At 34.0% G+C, this 22644-nt stretch overlaps 1 protein-coding gene across 1 annotated transcript; it reads left to right on the forward strand.

Moving 5' to 3' along the window:
• Positions 1-223: 223 nt before the first annotated feature.
• LOC140062607 (mediator of RNA polymerase II transcription subunit 23-like) lies at positions 224-21921 on the forward strand. Its single transcript, XM_072108896.1, has 35 exons — positions 224-296; positions 637-680; positions 831-862; positions 3596-3689; positions 3939-4063; positions 6245-6356; positions 6439-6537; positions 6816-6920; positions 7315-7384; positions 7490-7602; positions 8325-8420; positions 8639-8845; positions 8988-9131; positions 9327-9457; positions 9701-9768; positions 9993-10104; positions 10433-10581; positions 10686-10860; positions 11258-11421; positions 11553-11750; positions 11898-11964; positions 12275-12437; positions 12624-12695; positions 13052-13219; positions 13386-13502; positions 13616-13715; positions 14198-14327; positions 14442-14545; positions 14694-14859; positions 15073-15145; positions 16983-17197; positions 20856-20976; positions 21093-21184; positions 21302-21457; positions 21754-21921. Exons 2-34 carry the CDS (start codon positions 639-641, stop codon positions 21444-21446), a joined length of 3969 nt encoding a protein of 1322 aa, XP_071964997.1. The 5' UTR covers positions 224-296; positions 637-638; the 3' UTR covers positions 21447-21457; positions 21754-21921.
• Positions 21922-22644: the final 723 nt, after the last annotated feature.

The raw sequence follows: 22644 nt of genomic DNA on the forward strand, positions 1-22644 counted from the left end.
GCAATAATAATATTGATTTTAAGTACTTTTGAAATAACAAGACATTATTATCTTTGTTTTATAAGAAAGATGCCACGTGATTTGTGGCCATATTATTATGTTTCCCCTTTAATAGGACAAAACAAGCATGAATTTAGACGAGCTGCTGAACTTTAATTCCAGATTACTTTTCGCGGACGCGCGAGACTACTGTGGGAGAGAGGGCGCGCGTCCGACAGTAGTGGATGATTATATTGAATGCAATAATGTAATAAATAATAATAATACAAGTTTTACATAGGATATCCGAAAATAAAGTGCGTTCTATTTACCTTCAGATCCAAGTTACTGTTGTTAGACTAGCCCTAATCCCCTACTATTAGTCTATCCTACTAAGGGTAGGCTAGGCTAGCTAGGCTAGGCCCTAGCCTAGGCCTAAGTATGCAGAGAGGCTACTAAAATTCTAGTCGCCTAGCTTGCTCGATAGAGGCGCAATATTGCCAGGCCGAGAGCCCTAGGCTAGGCCTAGGTGCAATATAGAATGTTGCTATAGATATATTCCATTCAAATTATAATATAATAGGGATCGATCCGATAATAAATAATAGCATTATTGATAATATTATTATATTAGATAATAAGAAATTGTTTTTTAAGATATGATGGAGGACACTCTTCAATCAATTCTCAATGACATCTTGGTAAGTCTTTGTTGGTTGGTTTTATTTAGTGCTGTCCATTTGTACGCATTTCATTAAATCAATCAATCTATTAGCCTAAACATATTACTTCAACATTCAAGAATGTTACTTTTATAAAACTAAATTTGAATAATTTGTTATATTTTGCAGATAACCACATCAGTAGAAGAAGCATTCAGTGGGTCAGTAGAAAAACAAGATACAAAGTTGTACAATGCTACCTTTTTACAAATACAAAAACCTGCTATTTCTCTTTTAGAACTCCATTTATTAATACCATTCTATTCCTGTTTTACAATAATAAGTGTTGAGTTAACCCTTGAATTGTTAAAAAAAACCAAAATGAATTATTGTATATAGTAATCAGGCCCGTAGCCAGGGGGGGTTTTTATGGTTCGGGCGAACCCCCCTTTACAGCGACCCCCCCCCCCTTTAACCGACTGCGAACCCCTATCCCCGACATCCACAATACCTCACCACACCCTCATCTCTGAAAATCCTCCAAATACGTGCCCCACAATACAAAAGGTTGTTTGTAAATTGAAAAATTTGTAAACTCGTTCGTGAATAAATCATACCTTATTGTTAAACAAATGAATTGGTTGCCGATTTTCACCTGAAAAATAATACAAATTTTTGGTCCCAGGATGTAACATGATATTGACGCGAGCTTGGCCACGAACGAATCGTACAAAGAACACCGCTAGACAACCGCGTACCGCCTTCCGACGTACATCAAAAAATGGAACGCTGCGGTTACCTACAATATTTATGTGTGGCTATGAAGTATAGTGTATCATCATCATAGAGGATTATAGTGAATTTAATATATTACACTATAATATCTATGGTATCATGTACTGTAGTTTACATTAGGCCTATGGCATTCGATTATTTTTGTCTAGACCACCAGCCGATACGTAGGCATACTCAACTGTATCAATACCACCTATTTACATTGATATATTTAGTTTCCTCAACAAATTGCTGTAAATAAATATAGATAGAGCTATCAGGGGCGGTCGCAGGACTATTTTAAGAAGAGGGTTGCCCAAAGACTCCAGGGCTGTAGACACTGAGTATTTGAGCAAGCAAATTGTTAAATGACACCCCTAGATGGCCGCAAATAGTACTCTCGCACGTAAATTTATGATAATTTTTTTTTCGTTCAATGCAAACGTCGCGGGGAAGTCTCCGATTAAGGTACTTTTGGTACGGTAATACATTCTAATAACTGTACTCAATTAATGTAAATTAATTATCAATTAATAATTTTAAAAAGTTGTACAAAAAATATGAAGCAGTTGCTATAAATATATTGAGCAAAAGGTTAAATTGTATAATTTGGAATTTTAATTCAATTAAAAATGCTAAATAAAGTCAGATGTTAAAACCACATTTTCCAAAAATTCATTTTCATTTATCCACTATAAACTTTACAAAAGTGTTGTTTTAAACCACACTCCAAATAAAACAAAGAAAATAATGATAGGAAATTTGCAGAAAGAAGCAAACTTTGCTCTGTTACCGGTATAACACGGTTCAAATTTTGGAACGTCTATAAATTACTACGGAAATTCGGCCTATATACGACGAACGTACGGAAATGAAGATAAATAGGGTACTACACGCATCGGAAATACAACACTATACGCACAATTATGATTTGGCCTAAAAATTGGCCTTAGATTATGGAAAACCCCCGGCAAAACGCAATAATTATGGACAAATCGATTATTAGCCTTGGCAATATGCCTAATATTTAAAAGGAATGAATATAGGCTATATTTCGTTTGTCGATGAATTTTTTAAATCATGTGTGAATGATTGATCCATTAGAGGTAATCTGTTATGGTTCTAGTAACACTGCTATGCATGTGTAATTTGTGAATAACGTAGTAGTATTCTACATACACGAGCCTAGATAGGGAGGATCTGTACTGTCCATTGCGAGAGGAGGGGGAAGTCCGGTAATGTGTCATGAAAAATGTAACAAGCCAGAGATGAAATAAAATTACTAACATTTAGCTGATTGTCGTTGTTTTATTCGTCGTCAGAAGTTTATCGACCGATATCTATTTCTCATGTGTAGTAGAGCGTTTCTTTGATTGAATAATTTCAAGTTCATTTTGGATTTTCAGTAAATTACCAATTGTTTATTCAAAGTCAAACTGTAACTAATCCCTCACTATTCAATCAAAATGTTATTATACTACTATATTGTTGAAAAATGGATTGCGTGACTTGAAAATAGATTGATAGTAAAATGTAATAAAGACACGTTCTTGTCTGGTTATTAGGTATGCATGCTCTGATAAAGCAGAGGATTATTTTTGTAGCGTTCCATTTAAAATAGATTTTATTACAAAGAAATATTTTGGTTGTGAAGGTCGTTTTAACAATTAGGCTAATATCAAAACATTCAACAATGATAAAATGCCCTGCAACTCTGTAACTACTTTATGACTAAGCCTATCAAGTTCCGTGTCCGGATGGTATACGATGAAATGGAACTCAATTTCAATTTAGTGGCAGAAACAACATTTAGTATGAAATTAAGGCTGTTGCCCGGGCCACAAGGGAAACACAGTGACAGTGGGACAGTGACCCAAATACTTAGTGTCCGAACCCCCCTTGACAGATCCTGGCTACGGCCCTGGTAATAATAGTAATTAAAAACTAAGTTTGATTCAGAAAAGTATTTGGTTTCCAAAGCCTCAGCATACATAGTAGCATCTTTCCCCCAAGAAAATGTCTGTCCATTCATGAAAGAAATATATATTTTAAACATACTAGTATAGTATCTCTAACTTTAACTAACAGCCAGATAAATACAATTTATCTATTGAAATATTGTCTTCAATCTTCTCAAACTGTACATTCCTTGATTTATTTACATTGAATGCTATTTATAGATTTATCCTGTACTCACCAGAAGAAGAACACAACAAAGTCATTTGCTGTAATGAATCCTTCTTACGGTTTTGGAAAGAAGCAATTACTACACTGGTAATTTTCATAGCTAATAAATATTAACAGTTTTTATAGCCTTTCTGGCCTATTTTCTATTTCATAATTTGTTTCGTGCAACTAAATTTGTCAAATTATATATAATTATAGATTAGGGGGTGAGGGGTGGGATAAATATTTAATAAATGATAAAAACAAGAGCCATTATTTTATTTTAAAAACCTAAATCCGCTCCTGGTATGTATGTTAATGTATGATAAGCTATTAATTGTATTTATTATTTTCCAGGATGGACAGAAGGCAGCATTACAGTATTATATAAAAACACTACATGGACAACGAGCACCAAAAAGAGTTAGGTTGTTGTGTGATATGCTTGCACTTGCAGTTGAAAAGAAAGTTATTCCTGCAAAGTGAGTTGTTAACAGAGTTAGGTTGTTGTGTGATATGCTTGCAGTTTAAAAGAAAGTTATTCCTGCAAAGTGAGTTGTTAACAGAGTTAGGTTGTTGTGTGATATGCTTGCAGTTTAAAAGAAAGTTATTCCCGCAAAGTGAGTTGTTAAAAGAGTTAGGTTGTTGTGTGATATGCTTGCACTTGCAGTTGAAAAGAAAGTTATTCCTGCTAAGTGAGTTGTTAAAAGAGTTAGGTTGTTGTGTCATATGCTTGCACTTGCAGTTGAAAAGAAAGTTATTCCTGCTAAGTGAGTTGTTAACAGAGTTAGGTTGTTGTGTGATATGCTTGCACTTGCAGTTGAAAAGAAAGTTATTCCTGCTAAGTGAGTTGTTAAAAGAGTTAGGTTGTTGTGTGATATGCTTGCACTTGCAGTTGAAAAGAAAGTTATTCCTGCTAAGTGAGTTTGTTAACAGAGTTAGGTTGTTATGGTTCGGGCGAACCCCCCCTTTACAGCGAACCCCCCTTAACCGACTGCGAACCCCCATTCCCGACATGCCCAATACCTCACCCTCATCTCCAAAAATCCTCCAAATACGTGCCCCACAGTACAAAAAGTTGTTTGTAAATTGAAAAATTCGTAAACTTGTTCGTGAACCTTCTTCTCTGTATGAGCGTCAACTAGCGATACGTGTCTGTAAATTTCTAAAAGCTGCAAATGAATTGCCGATTTTAACCTGAAAAATAAATGTTTGGTCCCTGCATGTAACATGATATTGACGCGTCTCATAGCGAACTGGGGCACGAACGATTCGTACAAAGGACACCGCCAGACAACTGCGTACCTATAATTGTTTAGATCACTGGCAGTCAGGCAGCATGCATAAAGTATAGCCTTCCGACGTACATCAGTATTTATGTGTGACTATGAAGTATAATGTATCATAGAGGATTATAGTGAATATTAATATTTTACACTATAATATCTATGGTATCAAGTACTGTAGTTCACATTATGGCATCCGATTATTTTTTTCTAGACCACCAGCCGATACGTACTAAAATGTATCAATATCACCTATTTAAATATTTATATTCCTCAACAAATTGCTGTAAATAAATATTATAGATAGAGCTAGCAAATAGCATTTGCCTTCAACCAGTGTGCTTTTTTCGGGGCTGCTCCTAGATGTATGTTCGCATTGAACTTGAACGCAAAACAAAATACGGAGTAAATGATCAAACAATCGGCGGTTCCGCACAGAGCACGCGCATCTAACATACGGCAACAAATAGTTATTGTCCTTTAAATTATCGACGTGTTTGAGAAGGAGGAAAAAAGTACGATCTTTTTGCTCATTGGTAGCATGCTGCACGAGAGTGTCTTTTCCGGCCATCTAGGGGTGTCATTTAACAAAATTCGCTTCGCATCAGGCCCCACCCCCAGGGGGGGGGGGGGGGGGTTGACCCAAATATTTAGTGTCCGAACCCTCCCTTGACAGATCCTGGCTACGGCCCTGTGTGATATGCTTGCACTTGCAGTTGAAAAGAAATTTATTCCGGCAAAGTGAGTTGTTAACAGAGTTAGGTTGTTGTGTGATATGCTTGCAGTTGAAAAGAAAGTTATTCCTGCAAAGTGAGTTGTTAACAGAGTTAGGTTGTTGTGTGATATGCTTGCACTTGCAGTTGAAAAGAAATTTATTCCTGCAAAGTGAGTTGTTAACAGAGTTAGGTTGTTGTGTGATATGCTTGCAGTTGAAAAGAAAGTTATTCCCGCAAAGTGAGTTGTTAAAAGAGTTAGGTTGTTGTGTGATATGCTTGCACTTGCAGTTGAAAAGAAAGTTATTCCTGCAAAGTGAGTTGTTAACAGAGTTAGGTTGTTGTGTGATATGCTTGCAGTTGAAAAGAAAGTTAATCCTGCAAATTGAGTTGTTAATTCAGAGTTAGGTTGTTGTGTGATATGCTTGCAGTTGAAAAGAAATTTATTCCTGCAAAGTGAGTTTTAATAATTCCCAATGGCTTCCAAAAAATAGGCTTTAAATGGTATTCTTATATAGTGCCTAATACAATAATTAATAAGAAATATCACATAAGAAATGAGTAAAAACAACAATATAATTGTACAAATAATTCATTATACATCATTGATCAATTTTCTTAGTGTATTGGTTATGTTTTTATCATTATTATGTCTTATTTTAAGGTTGATTTGTGAAGAGCTTCTTTTATCAGACAAACTAGACTTCAAGAGTACAGACACTTGGTGCCAAACATTCTTACTTATCAAGAAAATCATTGTGTTTGTTGACTATAAGGTAAGCATAACAATTGGCTATTCATAACTAAAAGCATTTCAGTAATTGATCCCTGTAATTATATTACTGTGCTTTTTTATAGGGATGTCGTGACCTTTGGAATCTTATTCTGGATAAAACGTTGAGTATTCCAAAGAATGTCAACGTTTCCACTGCTAAGAAATTGGAAACTCTTACAAAGGTATTATTGCATTTCTATATTGTAATACTATACTCCATTGGTACACTTTGATAACTTGACCATTTTATCTGTTAATGGCCTCTCATTACCATGATACTTCTGTTTATGTTTTATTTTCATAACTTGACCATTTTATCTGTTAATGGCCTCTCATTACCATGATACTTCTGTTTATGTTTTATTTTCATAACTTGACCATTTTATCTGTTAATGGCCTCTCATTACCATGATGCTTCTGTTTATGTTTTATTTCTGCACTGTATATGTTTTTATTTTAGGTGATTTCTCAAATACTTGATCGTAATTCATGTTTGTTGCCAAGTTATTTTGCAGTAAATGAAATAATGAAGTCATCATCTGACGAGCCAAACTCAAACCATTGGGTAAGAATTGTGTAGTATCTTCTATAAAAACCAATTCTAACTAATTATTTTGTTCAACTGCCTTCACTATGCTTAATATAAAAAAACAACAAAATTGAGTGCAAACTGTCCTCCATGATATAAATGTATTTACACTGCGTGTCATGATTAAAATTCAGTTTAGATGGAGGTCTGTGCATTATATATTCCTTAACTTATTTGGTTTCATTTTGTGTGTAAATCACAACATCTCTCACAATACAGGAATATATCAACACAACAATAATAAATATGCACTAATCGCATTTGTTTAACTCTTAAAGCTATTGTAGATCACAATAATAAAACATATAAAATGGCTAAAAATAATGTAAAAATATGATTACCAAACAGGTATGTTCTTTTTTATTTTTAGCTGATTGGCGATGTGCTGGCTAGATTTGTTGACAGTTTTAGACAGACAGCAAGAATGGTTTCAATCACAGGTAAGTTGTTTTTACAGGTGTCCCTTTAAATTAATTTATTTTTTGGTTTTCTTTTAAAATTTATCCTGTAGAGATCAGAATTAATTTTAAATAAGTTTTTAACAGGACGCTCAAAACTCCTACCAATTGTGGGTCACTCAAGTTCAATTGGAAACGCTTGGAAGTTGGAACAATCAACTTTAAGATTCCCACTGAAAGGAATGCTTCCTTATGACAAAGTAAGTTTACAATCAACTTTAAGATTTCCACTGAAAGGAATGCTTCCTTATGACAAAGTAAGTTTACAATCAACTTTAAGATTTCCACTGAAAGGAATGCTTGAATATGATAAAGTAAGTTTACAATCAACTTTAAGATTTCCACTGAAAGGAATGCTTCAATATGATAAAGTAAGTTTACAATCAACTTTAAGATTTCCACTGATAGGAATGCTTCCTTTTGACAAAGTAAGTTTACAATCAACTTTAAGATTTCCACTGAAAGGAATGCTTGAATATGATAAAGTAAGTTTACAATCAACTTTAAGATTTCCACTGAAAGGAATGCTTGAATATGATAAAGTAAGTTTACAATCAACTTTAAGATTTCCACTGAAAGGAATGCTTGAATATGATAAAGTAAGTTTACAATCAACTTTAAGATTTCCACTGAAAGGAATGCTTGAATATGATAAAGTAAGTTTACAATCAACTTTAAGATTTCCACTGAAAGGAATGCTTCAATATGATAAAGTAAGTTTACAATCAACTTTAAGATTTCCACTGAAAGGAATGCTTCCTTATGACAAAGTAAGTTTACAATCAACTTTAAGATTTCCACTGAAAGGAATGCTTTCTTATGACAAAGTAATATTTATAACAATAAATAAAGTTGTTCATTTAAGTGTAAATGCTTGACCTTTAATATCTAATTATATATCATTTTTCGATTTTCTATCTAGGAGTTCCTTGAACCACAAAAATGTCTATTGAGATATGTTCTAGAACAGCCATATTCAAGAGACATGATATGTAGTATTTTAGACCTCAACAAACAGGTACTTAAATGTATAAAATAAATTAAAAAAAACATTTGAAATGCATCTCTTCTCTTTACAATGTTTATTTTTTATAACATTTTTTTGAAATTGACTTTTTTTAACACTTGTCTGTAAATAATATTATGATTCTTTTATAAGGCGTTTTAATCTAAACCTTTTTAACTACAGGCATGTGAAGCTGATACCTATTTATTATATATTTTGTTTGTCATCAGCAAAAACAAAGGTGTACAGTATTAGAGGAGCAGTTAGTAGATATGTTAATATTAGCCATGGACAAAATGGAAAAAGAAGTAGCAACAAACACATTAGATCAAATCTCAACTGAACTGTTATGGCGCCACCTATCAAGTCAGGTTATCTTCTTTGTGCTTTTTCAATTTGCTGGATTTCCTCAAATGGTTGAAACTTTAATTAAAAAGGTAAATATTAATTTTTCCATTTAGGTATTAATAAATTGATAAAGTTGCATCATACATTGTATTTGTTTAATGTACCTCAATATATTACATCTATTAAACATTTTATATTTAGCCTTGATTCATAAGCTTTGTTTTCTAACAGTTGAGCAAGAACCCAATGTTAAGAGGACGTGACCATTTGATGTGGGTTCTTTTGCAAATAGTGTCTGGCAGTATTAAGAAGAATCCAGTGAGTGATTTTGTCACGGTTTTGAATCTCTTTGATCTGCTTTACCCAGAACGAGAGGTAAACATAATTTGTTGATTTTATGGATAAATATAATTTAATTTTTTTCAAATGGTGTTTCATACATTTTACCTTTTTTAAGAAGAAATATATCCATTTGCAGATTATTAATATATCCATTTGCAGATTATTAATATATCCATTTGCAGATTATTAATATATCCATTTGCAGATTATTTTTTATTGTATTAATAGCCTTTGCCACTGCCAGATTTAAAAAATCCCAACTGTATGATACAGTTTGCAGTAACTTGTATCTGGATTCATCTAGCCCAGAAGGAACCTATTAAAAGACCTACACCACCAGCTCTTAAGCATCATCTTGAGTAAGTATCTAAATTGTTCTGTTTTTTACCTGAATCAACTAAAAAGTCATTTTTATTTTATTGAAAATGGAATTCTGCCACTGCTAGTAGAAAAGAAAAAGAAATGAAGTTGTTAGCCAATTTAATATTTCTTTTGAGGAAAGTATGATAGATATGATCATGATTCTGGCATGGTTTGTTTGCTCAAAATGGATTCACTCATAATTTTATGTATCCGTGATTTGTTTTATTTCTGCCTTTCAGATATATTCAGCAAATCCGTAATAGCAATGAAGTCCATATGTCAAGAGTAGCTCTTGCCTGTAATGCATGTAAGTAACATTGAATTAGATTAGTTCGTAATGCATAGTAATGAGATATTCTCTGCAATGCATGTGAGGTCACCAGGGGAAGCAAACAAATGCCAGGGTAACCTAGCTTCTGCTATAAGTTTAGCCATTCTATACAGTCAATGTAAATATTCATTTTACTGATTATTTCATGCACTCAGTATTCATAAAACATACAGTACATTGAAAGATTGTTTTTTCTTCAGACAGTACAAATGCAGAATACTTCAATAAACCAATAAAAATATTGTCAGCTCTAACAACTACACCTCTCTCAATGGCTTTGCTTGACTCACTCACTGTTCATGCTAAAATGAGGTATGTTTTTCAGAATGCATATAAAACAATCTGTTATGGGTGCTGTTCAATAGTAATAACACTTACAGTGGCTGCCCTTGTATACTGGGTGACCACTTCAGTCAAAGACTCGTCTCCCAGAGAGCCCAGTTATGATCAGTGGTTGTGAGTGAGAGTGGCTGTGTGTGTACTAGTAACCCCCTACTTGTCTCGAAAATGTACTAGGTTGTTTAAAGTGCACAACATAAGCGAGATGTGTACACTGGACCTACGGTTTATAGTCCTTGAAGGAAAAGTCACAATTTATCTTTACTCATCCTGTATTATGCATTGTTTCATTGCTTTTTAGTTTGTTACACAACATTGTTACCAAAATAATGACAATGGCAAAACACCAGCAGACAATTACGCACTCTATCCCAGCTGTGTTGATTGAAACATACAGTAGGCTACTTGTGTACATGGAAATAGAATCACTTGGAATTAAAGGCTATATAAGTAAGTGCTTAGTTTAACTTAATATAATGATAATAATTAAACAGCACACTAATCCCCAGTGTCTTGATAGTTTGAGATATCAATGTATGTATGTTTAATTTCAGATCAGTTGCTATCTACTATTAAGGAACATCATGCTTGGGGTATTCTACACACAATGCTTGAAATGTTTAGTTATCGGTTACATCATGTTCAGCCACAATACAGGATTCAACTGCTCTTATCACTCCATGCTTTTAACAGTATGCCACAAACCAACCAAAATCAGCTTTACCTATGGTACTTATTTATACTTTGGTTTTTTTTTAAAGTATTCTAATGTTTAACATTTTGTGTCTTATAAAGATAAAACAATGTAATAAATAAATTTATAACTTTTCGGTAAACCAATTGTCAAATACTTACTTGCTACGTTTCGGCTATTTTCAGTAGCCTTGGTCACGCAAAAGACTCTGAGATGATCTGTCATTCGTCATAGCTTGGTGATTTGCGCCATCACAATTGGTTTACCGAAAAGTTAAAAATGTATTTATAAAATATTAATTTGAAACCAGATACAATTTTTCAAGAAGATAAAACAAAATCATTGGTTCATGTTTATCATATTCTTTATACAGAAGCTCAGAATATCACAGATGGATTAGTTTTAACTGTGTGACTTTAAATATTTTATTAGTATTGAAAGTACAGCCCTTCAGCTTATCACTGGATTAGGTAGCACGGAGGTACAACCACAACTGTCACGATTCTTAACAGAACCAAACCAGTTACTGTCATTGGAATCTGAAGAATTGAATAGAGCTCTTGTCCTGTCTCTGGCACGAGCCATGCATATTACAGGTAGGTTGCTTGGATGTAAACAAAATACTGATTATATCTGAAATAACTACACATTTGTATTGTACTTCAATCTTACTAACTTAGGCTGTTTTTTGTACCTTTTTTCCTGATATTCAATTTACTATTTTCAGGATCAGAAACATTATCAAGCAATTGGTGCCAGGATATCCTAGCTAAACTGATGTCAAACACTGCTCACAGTTGGGCTCAGCATACTCTTGAATGCTTTCCTACAGCTCTCAACCAGTTCTTTCAACAAAACCCATACAATAGTGAGAATAGAGCTATTTTGAAGAGGAATGTAGATGAAGAATACAGGGTTTGGAAGTGTATGTATGCACTTTTTCTATTATGTAAATTATACTGTATGTATACACTTTTTCTATTATGTAAATTATACTGTATGTATACACTTTTTATGTAAATTATACTATAACTTTGATGTTTTTGAATTATTTTTGTTGAACCATTTACAGCTATGAATAATGATGCTGATCTAGTGAAGCATTTCACAGCTGAAAATCGTCCACCAATGTTTTTATGGTAAGTTATTTCTCTTCCACCCTATTCCACTTATATTCCCAGTTTACTGGACTTTCTGCATGCTGCACTCCTGCGGACGATCAAAGTATATTGATTGAAACGTCGAGAAACACAACACTTCTTTTCAGAACTAATATACGTGGTGTACTGCAAACTTTATATCAAAATTTGATTTCACCATGCAAACCTTCAAACAATATTAAGATCTTTCTCAATGTATATCGTGCTATCTATGTATATATCTGATAACTCTATACACATCAGCAGAACCTGTAGTCAACTGTATTGAACATTCTGTATTTATGATTAGTGTTCTGTGGAAGATGTTATTGCAATCTGATCAACTACGTCCTGTTATCATCAAGATATTAGAAACAATTGGACCTCGTATGATTTCCAAACACATTCGTCTGTTTACCGATTATCTTGTCTTTGAATTCTCCAATTCAGTTGGCAGTCAACATGTTAATAAGGTATGCAACTCATTGGTTTTAATTGTTTTCTAAAAAGATTTTGTGATGATTTGATTGATAGATTGATTATGATCTTTCATTTGAGTAGAATACTGTATGTAAGTGAACTGGATAAATGAGAAAATAGATGACGAGAATTACAATTCTATTTTGTATGATTAATGTATTATTGGTTTATTCTTTTAGTGCATTGAGACACTCAATGATTTGGTTTGGAAGTTAAATGTAGTGACTCTTGATCGACTTATTCTCAGTTTGGCAAGTATTATTCAAAACTTTTATTTATTCATTCCTTCATATGGTTATTTACTTATATTTAAACTTATACTTATTACTTTGTCTTAATCTTTTAGGCTTTGGGAAACTTATACTTATTGCTTTGTCTTAATCTGTTAGGCTTTGGGAAACCATGAAGGCAATGAAGCCCAAGTATGCTTCTTCATCATTCAACTGCTACTTTACTTATATTTAAACTTATACTTATTACTTTGTCTTAATCTGTTAGGCTTTGGGAAACCATGAAGGCAATGAAGCCCAAGTATGCTTCTTCATCATTCAACTGCTACTTTACTTATATTTAAACTTATACTTATTACTTTGTCTTAATCTGTTAGGCTTTGGGAAACCATGAAGGCAATGAAGCCCAAGTATGCTTCTTCATCATTCAACTGCTCCTTCTGAAACCAAATGAATTTAGAAATCGAGTGGCTGAGTTTGTTAAACTTTCACCAGATCATTGGTTGGATAATGACTGGCACAATCACCATGTTACTTTTAACCAGGTGTGTATTTGCTTTTTTTGTTATGTTAGTCGTCCTATAACTTTACAGCCATGGTCAGTTGATTTGCATGTATCCAAGTGTAGTGATTCTAAAGCTTTAGTAAATGTTCATGCATATTTTTCACATTTTTCATTGCAAGCTAAATAATATGTATGTGTTGTTACAGAGATTTCCTGAGAAGTTCTTTTTTGAAGGATTATATGAAGCAACAAGAACACAAATGGCAAACCCACCGACGTACTTGCCAACATACTTTGTAAATGTTTGCCTTCGATTCCTCACTGTATGTTGTATTTTGTTTTTCATCTTAATAAACCAAATTACAATTTTATGTTTATAAATAACTTTTTGCAGTAATATAAATTTTATGAATTTGTATAAATATTTTTGTACCAGGTTTTTGACATCGTTATCCATCGTTTCTTGGAACTTCCACCGGTCTCAAAGTCTTTAGAGACTCTGTTGGACCATCTTGGCTCACTTTACAAGTTTCATGGTAAAAAACTATATTATACAAATAATGAATGTTTATGAGTGCAATGGTACAAATAATGGCACGAGGTGAATGATGAAAGGTTATATCAACGAGGCAAAGCCGAGTTGATATAACCTTTCATCATTCACCAAGTGCCATTATTTGTACCATTACACGAATACAAAACATTCATTATTTGTTTTATATAACATCTAGACGTTTTTTTTTCGTACACAAAAATGTTTCAAAAAGTACTATTTAACGATCGTTGAATAGTGCGTACTATTGCACGCCATGTGACCCACATTCGTCCAATCAAATGACAGGAATTTATATAGGTGTTATATAAAATGGTTTAGTTGTCTAAGATAGAGACACTGTAAATACTGTAGGTGGCATGTCAGTTTTGAGTAGGCTTTAGTTTATTGTTATTGGTTATATCTATTTTGTGTATTAAATGTGTGTGAGGGTTTGATTGAAATATATGTTTAATTTGTTTACAGCTCGACCTATTACCTATTTGTATAATACACTTCATTACTATGAAAAGAAAGTTAAAGATCGTCCATTGATGAAGAAGAAACTTGTTGGATCAATCACCGGATCTTTGAAGGAAATACGCCCCCAAGGATGGTTAGTTGGTCAACTTATTCATTAAAAATAATTAAGAATAGTTCAAATTCGTTTTACTGCTTTCTGTCTTTGAAAGCTATAATATAACTTAAAGACTGTTTGTTTCTATTTTAGGTGCTTAACTAAGGATTTTAATGATTATCTTGGTAGACCAGGAGATGAAAGTTGGGTTCCACCTCAAGAATATTACCACAAACTGATTGCCAGATTGGTTGACAATATCCTTTCAAAATATGAATGGTTGTAATTGTATGTATATCATTCTTAGTTGCTAGTAGCATAGAGTAACTTATGCTTTGTTGCTCGTATTGAACTGGGTATGTAGTATACTATTGAATTACGTTGCTTTCTTTAACTGTTGTTTACCTATTTCTGGTGATATACCTGAAGCCTTTAAAGGATGTGATTGGAGATTTAATGAATTCCCAAATGCCTCTTGCCATGCATTACATGTTACTTGTATTGAGTTGATGGCTTTATCTCCTCAGAGTGTTACTATTAGTAATGCTCTTCTTGATGTTGTCTTGAAAACGTATGTATACACAAAGTACACTTGATGTTAATTGTACAATAGATTGCTGAAGTTTATAAATGCTCAGCAGTAATGGCCAAGTAGCTCATTTTATGCTATTTGTGTACAAAACGCCATTCTTTTAGGTATTTATCAATTGACTATCCTTCTAAACAATTTTTTATTTATATATGTTTTTCATTTAGCTATTAATTTTCTCTCTTTTTTAACCAGTCCATGTGAAATACCACGTGATAAACTTATGATGTGGATTAATGCTGTTGCCTTGGTGATGACCTCACTACCTGTAAGTTGATTAAGTAGTGGTTAATGTATTATGAAATCTAAGGTAAACAATTCAAACATGTTGACTAATACAAACACTGGTAATGTATTTTCTATAATTGAAGAGAATATAAACATTTTAAAGATGATGTTTAACTTATCACAAGATTGATCTTAAGAATAAGTACATTACAAACATATAGGAATTTGTTTCCTCAATTTTCTATATTGTAATAGATACTGTATATTTCATACTCTGTTTCTGCTGCCTTTTCCATTGAATTGTAACTGTTTCAGATCATCTAGGCAGAGTTAAATCTTGATAAAATATATAAAATGAATTAATTAAAAGTTATTTTAAGGCCTGTTTCTACTGAAAAATTTCAAAAGATTGGTATTACGTTTATTGCTTAAACTAGATGGCACGCTCGCTTCGCTCGCGTACCATCTAGGTCGTGCCCACAGATGGTTCTCGAATACACAGTATTTCCAGCGAGAAAAAAATGGAGATTTCAAATGTACGTACTGCCGGACTATAATACATTGTCGTTTACAGAAACGAATAAATATACACAATGATTTATGTAGTCAGCTAAAATTAGCACCCTGGGAACAGTAGGGCCTACCCACATTCACAGTAATAAAGTTTATTTGTATATATTTTTATATTACATCTAACAGTACCAACACTCACAGTAAGAAATTTGCGATTCAAATTGCGATCAAAAGTGGTTAATACCTTAACAGTATTGTACAGCATTGCAATACTATTTATGTTTATTCTCCAAGGGGGCCCATAAATCTAAATCTATACCTCTATGGTTAAACCAAATAATTTGGAATGTTTATTTGTATATTATATGTTTATAATCTAACAGTAGGGCCTACCCACACTCACAGTAATAAAGTTTATTTGTATATATTTTTATATTACATCTAACAGTACCAACACTCACAGTAAGAAATTTGCGATTCAAATTGCGATCAAAAGTGGTTAATACCTTAACAGTATTGTACAGCATTGCAATACTATTTATGTTTATTCTCCAAGGGGGCCCATAAATCTAAATCTATACCTGTATGGTTAAACCAAATAATTTGGAATGTTCCATTCATCACAAATCAATACATTTGTAAAAACGTATATTAAATGTATCAAAATAGTATTTTTTAAAGAAAATCGGCCTGTCTTCAACATTATGATGGTGTACTCTAGCTGTTCAACCGGTTTTCAGCTATTAAAAACAATTATCGTAGGAGGAGATAGGAAAATGCGAAGCCTCCTCGCATTTTTGTGGCGGGTATTTTTCAAGATGGACATCCATTATACAGTGTATACCACGGTCGGAAAACACCCCTATTTGGGGCAAATCTTGGAACCTAAATTCGTTTTAACCGTCAATAACTTATTATCTAACTTAATTTAATTAGTAAACAGGGTTACATCAGGTGGTTAAAATCAGTACCGAAAGTACGAACCAACTTTATATACCATCGAGTAAAAATTATAGAAGTAAGGCGCGATTTACCGAATTTTGCCCTTACGTAAATTTATATATAGAAGAATGTTTTTTAAACTGGTAATTGAAGCTATAGACCAGAATCACTTAGAAGTTTTTTAAAGTCTTTTTTGTGGCCCCATTTCTGCTGGCAAGGATTTCGGTATTTTAAATCTGCTTGCTCAGCAGAAACAGGCCCTATCGCATATTGTATTATGTTAATAAGAGTCCATTGCTATAATAGGAAGGATTCTAAATAAGTTAAAAATTCTTGCATTAACTGAACTGATTTTGTTTATATATCCCTGTTATGCTACACTGAACAGTTTTAATGAGTTTTAAAATGATTAAATTTTGCAGGATTCGTACTTGTCAGTGCTAAACAACCGTATCCTGGAGACTCTCAAAAGCCCGTTGCTAAATGGTGCAAGCAGGCCAGTTCAAGGTCTGTTTGCAACCTTTGATTTTGCCTCTGCGCATACATCATTCAGTGAAGCTCCATGTTCATATGTCTTAGCATTAACCCATGCTGTATGGTTACACTCTAGTATTGGACAGCTCACACTCCTACCACAGTAAGTGCACAATTGTGTTATTTACTGCATCATTTCACACTCCTACCACAGTAAGTGCACAATTTGGTTATTTACTGCATCATTTCACACTCCTACCACAGTAAGTGCACAATTGTGTTATTTACTGCATCATTTCACACTCCTACCACAGTAAGTGCACAATTTGGTTATTTACTGCATCATTTCACACTCCTACCACAGTAAGTGCACAATTTGGTTATTTACTGCATCATTTCACACTCCTACCACAGTAAGTGCACAATTGTGTTATTTACTGCATCATTTCACACTCCTACCACAGTAAGTGCACAATTTGGTTATTTACTGCATCATTTCACACTCCTACCACAGTAAGTGCACAATTTGGTTATTTACTGCATCATTTCACACTCCTACCACAGTAAGTGCACAATTGTGTTATTTACTGCATCATTTCACACTCCTACCACAGTAAGTGCACAATTTGGTTATTTACTGCATCATTTCACACTCCTACCACAGTAAGTGCACAATTGTGTTATTTACTGCATCATTTCACACTCCTACCACAGTAAGTGCACAATTTGGTTATTTACTGCATCATTTCACACTCCTACCACAGTAAGTGCACAATTTGGTTATTTACTGCATCATTTCACACTCCTACCACAGTAAGTGCACAATTGTGTTATTTACTGCATCATTTCACACTCCTACCACAGTAAGTGCACAATTTGGTTATTTACTGCATCATTTCACACTCCTACCACAGTAAGTGCACAATAGAGAGAAATGGCGAACCGCGATGACGTCACTCAAATTTCACCGAGTGGGTATAGATTGTAAACAAACCATTTCGCCACATGTTTTTGTATGGGAAATTCCGATGGGTTGAGTTAAAAAGGAAGGTAGAAAAGAACGTTTAAAACACACATAATAGCAGTATCTTTTTTTTTTGCAACACCCTTAACAATTTTAATGTTATATGGGCAAATCTTAACATATTTTATTTTAATTTGGATTGAATTAAGATGCGTTTTTGTTATATACTGTACCCAGCTCTAGGCCCTAGATAGTTGGCCTGTATGCTGTAGTACCTCGAGCCTAGCACGGATTATCGGTTATTATAATAATAATAATATTGGAAATTCGTTATTGCATACTGTACTACTACTACTACTTTAGCTAGGGTGCTGCTAGGCCTCTCCTAGCTAGGTAGTAAGACTAAATAGAGCATCTCTAGTAGATGTAGGCCTAGCATTAGTTTCAGCTTGACAACTGCCATTTTGTTATGTGGCTAGTGATGCTTCCTGCAGGGGGGTCTACCGCCAGTAATGAATACTTGATAACACCATTCTACTATAATACTATATAGGCCTAGTCTAATGTAGACCTACAGATATGAGATATTTTTAGGAATATGATTGTGAATGATGGATGACTTGTATACATATTTCATTGTTTTATTGTGTAAATACACAAATACAACAAGAATGAGCGTTACAGCAACAACATTGGTTAGACGACGCCATGATTCACGTGTATAAACATAGGAAATGTGTCGCCCTCAATGGTTTGTTATGATTTTATACCCACTCGGATTTTAGACGTCGGTTCGCCATTTCTCTCTATTTGGTTATTTACTGCATCATTTCACACTCCTACCACAGTAAGTGCACAATTTGGTTATTTACTGCATCATTTCACACTCCTACCACAGTAAGTGCACAATTTGGTTATTTACTGCATCATTTCACACTCCTACCACAGTAAGTGCACAATTGTGTTATTTACTGCATCATTTCACACTCCTACCACAGTAAGTGCACAATTTGGTTATTTACTGCATCATTTCACACTCCTACCACAGTAAGTGCACAATTGTGTTATTTACTGCATCATTTCACACTCCTACCACAGTAAGTGCACAATTGTGTTATTTACTGCATCAGCTCACACTCCTACCACAGTAAGTGCACAATTTGGTTATTTACTGCATCATTTCACACTCCTACCACAGTAAGTGCACAATTTGGTTATTTACTGCATCATTTCACACTCCTACCACAGTAAGTGCACAATTTGGTTATTTACTGCATCATTTCACACTCCTACCACAGTAAGTGCACAATTTGGTTATTTACTGCATCATTTCACACTCCTACCACAGTAAGTGCACAATTTGGTTATTTACTGCATCAGCTCACACTCCTACCACAGTAAGTGCACAATTTGGTTATTTACTGCATCATTTCACACTCCTACCACAGTAAGTGCACAATTTGGTTATTTACTGCATCATTTCACACTCCTACCACAGTAAGTGCACAATTTGGTTATTTACTGCATCATTTCACACTCCTACCACAGTAAGTGCACAATTTGGTTATTTACTGCATCATTTCACACTCCTACCACAGTAAGTGCACAATTGTGTTATTTACTGCATCATTTCACACTCCTACCACAGTAAGTGCACAATTTGGTTATTTACTGCATCATTTCACACTCCTACCACAGTAAGTGCACAATTTGGTTATTTACTGCATCATTTCACACTCCTACCACAGTAAGTGCACAATTTGGTTATTTACTGCATCATTTCACACTCCTACCACAGTAAGTGCACAATTTGGTTATTTACTGCATCATTTCACACTCCTACCACAGTAAGTGCACAATTGTGTTATTTACTGCATCATTTCACACTCCTACCACAGTAAGTGCACAATTGTGTTATTTACTGCATCATTTCACACTCCTACCACAGTAAGTGCACAATTTGGTTATTTACTGCATCATTTCACACTCCTACCACAGTAAGTGCACAATTTGGTTATTTACTGCATCATTTCACACTCCTACCACAGTAAGTGCACAATTTGGTTATTTACTGCATCAGCTCACACTCCTACCACAGTAAGTGCACAATTTGGTTATTTACTGCATCATTTCACACTCCTACCACAGTAAGTGCACAATTGTGTTATTTACTGCATCATTTCACACTCCTACCACAGTAAGTGCACAATTTGGTTATTTACTGCATCAGCTCACACTCCTACCACAGTAAGTGCACAATTGTGTTATTTACTGCATCATTTCACACTCCTACCACAGTAAGTGCACAATTTGGTTATTTACTGCATCAGCTCACACTCCTACCACAGTAAGTGCACAATTTGGTTATTTACTGCATCATTTCACACTCCTACCACAGTAAGTGCACAATTTGGTTATTTACTGCATCATTTCACACTCCTACCACAGTAAGTGCACAATTGTGTTATTTACTGCATCATTTCACACTCCTACCACAGTAAGTGCACAATTGTGTTATTTACTGCATCATTTCACACTCCTACCACAGTAAGTGCACAATTTGGTTATTTACTGCATCATTTCACACTCCTACCACAGTAAGTGCACAATTTGGTTATTTACTGCATCATTTCACACTCCTACCACAGTAAGTGCACAATTTGGTTATTTACTGCATCATTTCACACTCCTACCACAGTAAGTGCACAATTGTGTTATTTACTGCATCATTTCACACTCCTACCACAGTAAGTACTTTATTTTATTATTACTGCATAATTTCTGTTTAATTTATGACTAAGCTCTGTATATGTAGCTATTGTAATATTTTGCCATGATTTCTTTCTGTAATTTTAAGATTTCTGAAGAATGAAGTCCGACCACTTGTGAAAACTGAAGAACAACTGCTCTTTGTTTTCCATCTTGTTGGTCCATTTCTCCAACGATTTCATGAGGAAAGAACACGCTGTCTACTTAATGTAAGTTATTCCCCTGTATGTGTTTGTTTTCCATCTTGTTGGTCCATTTCTCCAACGATTTCATAAGGAAATAATGATGACCAAAATTTGTAATGTGTTACATATTCTGTTTGTAGATTACCAGTGAGTTTTATGACATGTTGGCAGCTGTCGACAAGAACTGTGCAACTCATCATCTACAACACAAAGACTCAATCTGTGACTTTCTGTATCCTTTATACCGCCCTCTATTATTTACATTTATTTTCATTACTGTAAGATAAATATACACGTGACAGTAACAATAAAGTGTGATTTATCTTTAAAATCCTTAATTTGAGAATAGATACCACATAAAGTATATGTTTACTGGTGATGTAGTAAAGAGTAAGGCAGAGTCTGTCATAAAAGAATTAAGGCAACCTTTACAACAGAGGTTACGTTTTATTAGTAAAGGAGCTGAACTACATGTACAGTCACAATCAAGTTAAAATATAACAGAGTGGGTGTATTTTGTTTTGTATTTCATTCTTTCACATCCAACAGTGTAATAATAATAATAACTTTATTGTTTCTCTTTTATAACAGAGGTACAATTCTCAATAGATGTGCAAAAAAAAAAAAAAAAAAATATGGACTTATCTTACTACACAATCAAATACAAACATTATAAATTATTACATTAAAAAGTATATACACATTAGGTTATAAAAATACATTAAATATATTTGTCAAAGATGTTAATACATAGTTAATATTGTTTATACATTGGATTTGATATTCTTTATGAATTTCTAGGTCGTCATCCAACAGTGTATATACCAATTGACATCCAACAGTGTATACACCAATTGACATCCAACAGTGTATACACCAATTGACATCCAACAGTGTATACACCAATTGACATCCAACAGTGTATACACCAATTGACATCCAACAGTGTATACACCAATTGACATCCAACAGTGTATACACCAATTGACATCCAACAGTGTATACACCAATTGACATCCAACAGTGTATACACCAATTGGCATCCAACAGTGTATACACCAATTGACATCCAGCAGTGTATACACCAATTGACATCCAACAGTGTATACACCAATTGGCATCCAACAGTGTATACACCAATTGACATCCAACAGTGTATACACCAATTGACATCCAACAGTGTATACACCAATTGACATCCAACAGTGTATACACCAATTGACATCCAACAGTGTATACACCAATTGACATCCAACAGTGTATACACCAATTGACATCCAACAGTGTATACACCAATTGACATCCAACAGTGTATACACCAATTGACATCCAACAGTGTATACACCAATTGACATCCAACAGTGTATACACCAATTGACATCCAGCAGTGTATAAATACACCAATTGACATCCAGCAGTGTATACACCAATTGACATCCAACAGTGTATACACCAATTGACATCCAACAGTGTATACACCAATTGACATCCAACAGTGTATACACCAATTGACATCCAACAGTGTATACACCAATTGACATCCAACAGTGTATACACCAATTGACATCCAACAGTGTATACACCAATTGACATCCAGCAGTGTATACACCAATTGACATCCAGCAGTGTATACACCAATTGACATCCAGCAGTGTATACACCAATTGGCATCCAGCAGTGTATACACCAATT

Source organism: Antedon mediterranea, chromosome 11 (assembly GCF_964355755.1).
Source record: "Antedon mediterranea chromosome 11, ecAntMedi1.1, whole genome shotgun sequence".
Classification (NCBI taxonomy): Eukaryota; Metazoa; Echinodermata; class Crinoidea; order Comatulida; family Antedonidae; genus Antedon; species Antedon mediterranea.

Bases quoted from the DNA above. Each gene is read 5' to 3' on its own strand.
- LOC140062607 (XM_072108896.1), top strand. From the start codon at position 639: ATGATGGAGGACACTCTTCAATCAATTCTCAATGACATCTTG. The intron at 7,603-8,324 runs GTAAGTTTACAA...TTTTCTATCTAG, and splicing joins GAATGCTTCCTTATGACAAA to GAGTTCCTTGAACCACAAAA. The intron at 15,146-16,982 runs GTAAGTTGATTA...TAAATTTTGCAG, and splicing joins TGGTGATGACCTCACTACCT to GATTCGTACTTGTCAGTGCT.